The 7,885-nt window shown below is 39.1% G+C and overlaps 1 protein-coding gene and 1 pseudogene across 1 annotated transcript; both read right to left on the bottom strand.

Moving 5' to 3' along the window:
- Positions 1–228: 228 nt before the first annotated feature.
- On the bottom strand, positions 229–2,710 carry LOC136532865 (uncharacterized; annotated as a pseudogene).
- A 2,331-nt stretch (positions 2,711–5,041) lies between these two features.
- On the bottom strand, positions 5,042–7,843 carry LOC136532867 (glutathione synthetase, chloroplastic-like; the record flags this gene model as incomplete). Its single annotated transcript, XM_066525446.1, has 9 exons — positions 5,042–5,449; positions 5,683–5,809; positions 5,935–6,127; positions 6,209–6,348; positions 6,578–6,699; positions 6,994–7,063; positions 7,142–7,222; positions 7,544–7,624; positions 7,725–7,843. Coding segments are annotated over 9 exons (936 nt in total), but the record flags the coding sequence as incomplete, so codon positions are not given.
- Positions 7,844–7,885: the final 42 nt, after the last annotated feature.

The following is a 7,885-nucleotide window of genomic DNA, read 5'->3' as shown; positions in this document are numbered from 1 at the left end:
CAAAAGTTTTGTAAATTTGCCTTATAATATTCAGATGTTCCTATCTATATCTTTTGACGTGTATATGATAGGTCCTATAAGTTTCTTTTTATAAAGTCATGGATCTTTATAGTCACTAGTATAATGCCCGTGCTAACGCAACGGTTTTATCTAGAGAATGATCATAAAAACATCCAATTTGTTATTTTGTAGTTTAACCTTTACCCAAATATTATATTGTAGCCTAAGTTACATTTGGCGTAAGTCCTTTATCATTTGCTGCACATCTTCAGAGATGTTGAAACATTCATTTACAGGACTCGTCAAAATGTCAGCCAAGAATTCCTTCCTCAGTGTAGATGATAGCTGCGCATGGTATAGAATATAATATGTTAGTATTGTATGTAGTGTACGGAATATAGTTGGAGACTATATATGCTTACAGTGGTGATCCGTGGCAATCTTACACCGTCCCACGACTTCATGAAATTATAGACAAGAAAGCCTCCCAATTTCTTGACGGAGAAGATCAGTTGTTTATTTGATGTACATAAATCAAATTACTGTTTTTTATAGAAAAGTTGAACCAAATTTTGCGACACTTACCAGTATTTATGACCTGAAACCTTTGTTACATATTTAGGGTATTTTCGCTCCCAGTAATAAATATTTTCGCTCCACCTAGAATTTGATAGTGCCATGGCGAGATTGAACATTCTAGCATTAGTGTGGAATGTAGGTATATATGCCATTTCTTGATGATAACCCTTCAAACATGCATTATCTGGTAGCGGTTCAAGCGGATCCATAATGTGCACAGTTTTGTTTTGCATGTCCAGTATGAATAAAATGTATAGTCCATTCTAATAATATGGTAGTAGAATCTAAAAACAAACACACAGACTATAAGTGGTTCATAAATAAAATAAATAAATTCTTATAAAGTAGTATACTGACCATAACATACCTGGCTACAATCTTGAATTTTGTAGTGCATGTCTGGCCAGCACTCAAGTACCTTTTTCAATTTGTTGTAGTATACCTTATCAATGTCACTAGTACATCGTGGATCTCTTCCAAACCCAGTTATTTCCTGATGATGATTGTAATTGTCAGTATATAATTTTTTAATCACATATATTACAAGTTTTTGATGAATTATAGAATTTCAGAACTTACAGTAAATTTAAGATCCATGAAGTGGTATTTTTGTTTATGCAGCATCATTTCTTTGTTGCACGCAACCATCCGAATAGCCATATTAAAGCTTTCATGTTCCATCTCTGTATCTTCACGTAAAATATTTATAATTTTCCTAAGACTTAAAGTAATTGGATATGGTCGTGTACTTCATACCCACTCTTTGCTGCAAAAAAAGAAGAACAAGAAACTAATTACTTAATGCACAAACAATTCTGTTCTGAACTATTCAGAAAGAAGAAAGACTTACTCTAAAGTTCCATCATCCGCGGTGCACCGAATGGTTGAGGAAATCCATGACAATAGTTCTTCCTTGCTTGTCCACTTTATTGTACTTATTAACTTGGCGCTACCCGACATTAAAATATCCATTTCATCTAGCTCTACGACATCATCAACCAGATGAACTGGGGTCTGATTCTGTTGCTCGTTATCTGGTAATCCCCTTGCTTCATTTAACGGGGAGTTGTACAGGATGGCAGGTAGCTTAAACCTAAAGTTACTGATATCTTCCTGAAAACATAATGAAGTCATGATATATTAATCAATACATACAAAAAAAACTTATTACAGCTAGAAATTAATTCATAAGGAATTACCTGCGTGACATGGTCAGATAAATTAGTTCCAGTCCAATACTCCATATAATTGATCATCCATAATCCACAACTACATCTGTGCATAATACAAAAAAAAAGTGAGGTATATAGATATTGTTCGTTATGAGAGAATGGCCTATACACAAGATGGAAAGTTAACTTACACATCTTTTTGCATTTGTTCAGTGATCATATGTCTAGGTTTCCAGGATGACACTTCGATACCATGTACCCATTTACTTGTGTCGAGTTGAATCTTCTCTGCTACATGTTTTATTAGTCGTTCCATTCCTATTAACTATTAAGAGCGAGACACCAAGGTTAATTATGAACTTCTTATTTGAAGAATTTTAAAGAAGTATGCGTACATCATATATATTATGTTGTACCGTATATCGGAGATCTTGCCAGTTTGTCATCTTTTCTCCAAAAGAATCCAATACTTGTATCTCATCTTTTGAAGCACACACAACTGCCAGGTACCAGTGGCACTTTGTAATATTGATAGGAAGGAAGACCTGCAGACATAGAGATTTATGTATATTATTTCTTCATATTTCGAAGGGATAAAATTTATCATATGGCAAATGTCATAGTAAAGCTTACCATATCAGCTTTTAAATAAGTGTTCACCCTTGATTCAGCCAAGTCATATTTATTATACGTCAATTTTTTAGGATCTTGCTCTCCGTTACCTCGTAGCATTTGAGAAAACCATGAATTTTCTAAATATACATTTCCACCTTCTCTATGATGGCCTTGTTCTTCGTGCCGCATTAACTGGATATACAGACTTATGACCTGCAAGTTTTTAATTTGTCATTAAATTATGGACATATATTTGTCATGGATATTAGTTAATGCAGAAGACGTGTTGACCATCCTTACAGAGCCATTGACATGCTCACTCCCATCTGAGCAAACGGCTCCATTGCGATATCCCCACATACTTGTTGCCTTGGTCTGATCTAGTTATCATTTCGACGCAACCATTCCGAAGCATCGCATGGGGTTTGATTTTCTTTGTCCTGAACCGAGGTTGGGCCAGTAAAAATTCCGGAATTCCCCATCTGAAATGGTGATTCCTGCACTCCTTGAATTGACGTACATGGGGTCATATTAACGTCAATAGAATTCATGTTTGGGGCGGAAAAATATCCTTCATTAATTGGTTGCAGAACGGCTGATGTCGTTGTCCCATAAGTTGGATATTGCGCTGCTGTTGAAGTAATAAGACAAGGTCAATAAGTAATATTAATAATAAAAAGATAGCAATCAGATGACCTACAAAGAGCATTCTTTAGCACCTGGCTGATCTGGTGCATTAGGAGGTGCCGTTGTTTGTGCATTTCGCCGAGCACGGTAGTCCTGCTGGTACTCCCGCTGCCTCTTATTTCTCTCCCCCCTTTGCTCGCTTGTTTCTTGAGCCCTAATCCTAGCGCGGTACTCACGTTGTTTTCTATTCCTTTCCTCTCTCCTGCGTTGTTCTTCGCTGCAAGCTGTTGACATGGCCTTGTTTATTTATATACTTTTATAGATGATGGCTTATATAAAAAATATGAGTGTATGAAAATACCTAGAGTAGGTATGTTCGTTACATCGCTGAGCGCAGTGCGGCCTTCTCCTGGCGTCCCCATTTTGCCGTCAAGGGCTAGTAATAATAATATAATAGACATGTCCATTAGAACCATGATATATCTTGCCGCCAGTGGTTATTTGAATACTGACATCTGAACCGCCTAAATGCTAATCTGAACCTCTAAATGCTAATTTGAACCTCTGAATGTGAAGATGAAAAAATTTTCTACCGTACTTGCTACATCTCTGAACATCTGAACCGCCTCGGCAAGTGACCGATAGTACTTCGGAAAAAAAAATCTGCATTTTGTAGTTTCATATATACTATGATCAAAAGTAAAGATAAAAAAATTCATGTACCCTATACGCATCTATACGTATATACGCAGTTAGGTGTATGCATGTGTTCAGATATATACGACGGCATGGATCCATCTCGGCGGCAACATGTTTGACGATCGAAGTATACAGGCGTACCTGATCTCCTCGCTCGCGACCACCTTGCCGACCACGCGTCCTCCTCGCGCGCGCGATCGTAGTGGCCGCGGGAGACGACGATCGCCGGTGCACCCTGATCCTCGCTCGCGACAACCTCGGCGGCCGCGCGCGCGATCACCGCCTACTCGCCTCCTCCGCCGACCGCGGCAGGAGTAGCAGCGCCTCCTCCGCCTCCGTGCGTGTCCGGGAAGTTCCGTGATTTTTGGCGGCGTGACGTTCGTAATACTCGGTGGGGGCTGCATGACGTGGGTGTGGGGGAGAATGAGGAGATTTGATACACTCAATCCAGGCCCTCGATTGTGTAATGAGTACGGAGAGAGAAGGCTTAGAGTGCATCTGGACGGTTCGTTTGAAATGTGTTGTTTTCCTGGGTACACTTTTTGGGGTGGACTTAGAGGGGACATCTCAGCGGGGGGTCATTTTCTTGTGTGAACGTAGGAAAGAAAAGATGGTGCATTAGTAGGGTAGATTGGGTAGTATAATTCCTTACAAATATAATCCTATAAAGTTTGTATTATAATAGTTAAATTATTAGCCTAATTATTGGTCAAAGTTTTTAAAGTTTGAATCTTGATATGTGTGTGAGCCAAATAAAATGGAACGGAGGTAGTACTTAATTTATATCACTAATCCAAATATTGGTAACCAGAAAAGGGTGCTCATTTAGTTTATCACATAATGTATTCTAGAACTTTTAGACTACCTTGTATTTCAGGAAAAAATGGAGTAGCTATGAATGGCAGTTTTTGGTTTTTTGTGCGACTGCGATAGCGATGGCAGGCTTGGGCCTTGGGCAGCTTCAGAACCGTTGGTTTCGGGCGGCGCGATGGCGACCTTCCCTTTCTGCCAGCTGCATGCATCGACTGGAGTGTTTGTCTATGCCCTCAACGGATTCGATAGCGATGGCAGACCGAGAGGAGCTTGACTGCACTTTCGTACTAATAACACACGTTGTTACGCTCTATCTAAGCTGTGTTTTAATATTTTCGTTTGTAAGCAGACCGAGAGGACGGGAGCCATCAGCCATGACCAAACTCGGCTCACTGGGCCGCAGGCACAGAACATTCCCTTCCTTTCCCCTTTCTAACATCAGAGACAGAAACATTTTCATGCACAGTTATCCGATTCTTCCCACCAAAAACAAAGCTGTTCAGTTCTTACACAGAGTACAACTTCACAATTTCACATTTACATCCAGAAAACCAATCATCTTTATCCACAGTTCAAAAGAACAGTCAGGCACTGATGCACTGTTGCTGGCACAACGGTGCTATCTGCTATTCCTATACGAATAATGAATGCACGCCACTGTGACGACACAGCGTCTTCTTCCTCTTCCAGGGTTTCCTGTGACAACAGGGTTTTTTTCCCTACATTTTTAACCAGCATAAAAACAATACATGAAACTATATCACAACATAACAGTGCCGTCTGCTCCGTTGTCATTTTCTGTTATTCTGTAAGCTATCCACACTTTCCCCTACAATTGCAGCCAAGATCAAATGATGTCCAATCTGACATTGCGATCGTTTGACTGTGGGTAATGTCACTAATTCAGGTCAGGTGTCACTCATACCTCTGTCATCTCGCTCTCACTGGAAAAGAACAACAACAAGAAAAGCAGGTTCAATTGAAGGTTACAGGTGAACTAGTTGTAATTGTCAGACTCATGGTATGAATAGCACCAGAACAAGGCTGTAAATAACATGGGCTAGAATCTTTATATTAGGTTGTGTCAGATTAGGCTATGTGATTTATTGGGTTACCATCACAATAATATCAAGTGATCAAGGTTCAGCAATAAGTTTTTTAATTGAGTGGTAATCACCTCATCAGTGAGGAGAACACTGTCCAAAACAGCAAATCCTGCAGCAACGCCGCCCTCATTTGAAGAAGAAACTTTGGTGCGCATCAAGTAGCCAGACTGATTATTCAATATCACCTTGTCTTTGTTCCTGATATAGATCATCAAAACATGAGTGGCAGAATCATTTCAGTATTTCACTAGGAGAGAAAAGGGTAACATGGCACATTTGTAGTCATAGGGGACAAATATTTGAAACTTCACTGATTTAATTACCGCAAGTAGGCTCCATATATTCCTAGCTCTGAGATTGTAAGGTCCTCAAACCAATCGCCACCCCTAACTAGAGGAGTAAGAGAGGCTTTTGGAAAAATCCTCTGCATCAGTATGTACGCTGCAAGTGACTCCCCCTGTTCCTTCTGGAGTTTGATCAGTGTGACTCGCAAATCTTGACCATATATGTTGTTCCCTAAAGGAAATAATAAGGAATTCAGAATCCTGAGTACATCTACCAACAAACAGGATCTCTCAAAGTGCAAAGAAAAAATACCTCCGCCTTCTCGCTGAGGCTTTAAGACAAACAGGTCAGGTTTCTCTATTGCAGATTTCACAATCTCTTCATTATCCAAGCTCCATAACCCTGCAAAACTCTTGCGTAGTTTGGCAATGTCCTCCTTATTGTCAAGAAATCTGTAGATAGATCAGGGACAGGTTTAGGTTCTGCTGATGCTCTAATTCAGATCACGAACAATGAAATTCAGAGTCAGACCACATTTGAAGTATAGGCTACAACACTAAAAGGTAAAATGGCAGTTGATCAATGATGTTGTAATTTGTTTTGTTGAAAATCTAGTGCAACTGTGAAACAGCGGAATATCAACCAGCTAATTACCCATTAGTACTGAGAAAACTCAATCACCTTTCAAGAACATTAGGTTTTGCTAGTTCTTGCTGGATCTTTTTTGTTCCTACTAAATGGTAGGATATCGAAGGGCACTTTACTGCAGAAGATTGTTCCATCAGAAGCCTCGCTCTCCACTCCTGGAATATGACAGTATTATGTCAAGGTGGAAAAGTGGTGTATTATCATAACAAAACAAATTACTACACATCCTCAACCAAGCAATAAAACCATTTGGGTAAGAATAGCTTTCCAACAGACTGAAATCCATGCGCAAAAGAAGTTCACTGCTTCATCAAGGAAAGTGAAACTAAGCAGCATTGCAACAGACATATATGATGTTTTCAAAACAATTACAGGAATTTATTTTCACTCAAAATTCAGAATATAATTCTATAGAAAGGTTTTGAATTAATAAATATTAGATTGCATACCGCTTCCGAAGGGTAATCAGTCGGTGCATACCCGGCTCTGAAATACACAACAGCCACTGTCCGACCATCTCTGCAATTCATAAATTTACATACTAAATACTAATAGTAACAATAAGCCTTTCTCAATGTCTGTATACAAGATACTTACATTACAAGTGTTCCATCTGTAAGCACCTGCCCTTCAGCCTCTACTTGTGCCAACGTTTTCCTTATAGTTGCCACGCCATATGTGATGGCTAGTTAAGGAAAGCTCCATTTTTCATGCTGTCAGATTCTCTTAATACCAGACAAAAAATAAAAGCAAATGGTTACCGAAACCTTTAATGGTTCTCTGAAGTTATATCAGGCAGGCAATATGTTGAAAGAATAATACAGTAGTGTACAAACAAGAAATCAACATCTTATTAGTTTGTTGTGGACACGAGCCACCAAACCACAGACAAGGAAACACTGTGTCACAGAAACAATTTAGTAAGTTTTTTTCAACCCAGAGATTGAATATCTGAGAATAGGAGTGAAACTGAAAAGAAAACAAACATAAAGAGGATATGATGCCTTCAGATGATTGACAAGCCAGTATTGGTCGTACATATTTCTTTCTTCAGGTTGAACAACCATCAAAACAACAGCACTGAGTGACAGAGAACAAAACATGTCAATTGACACTTACATTTTCTAGAAACTCTGAATAGTACATCTCATGCAGTCATGCTGCATAGAAAAGCATCGACCTGTCATTGTTATACTCAGCCCATGCTTTGCCCAGTGCTTCAGCAAATTGAGTGGCTGCCCAATTCTGTGGAATCCTTTTAGGATCTAGGCCTAATACTTTTCCATACTGGTTGAGTAAGGTCCTGCAGTATCAAAGTAGTATACCTATCAGTTTAACTAT

Source organism: Miscanthus floridulus, unplaced genomic scaffold, assembly GCF_019320115.1.
Source record: "Miscanthus floridulus cultivar M001 unplaced genomic scaffold, ASM1932011v1 fs_732_1_2, whole genome shotgun sequence".
Lineage (NCBI taxonomy): Eukaryota > Viridiplantae > Streptophyta > Magnoliopsida > Poales > Poaceae > Miscanthus > Miscanthus floridulus.
Note: the sequence above shows the minus strand (reverse complement) of the source record. Positions and strands in the feature narration are given on the sequence as shown.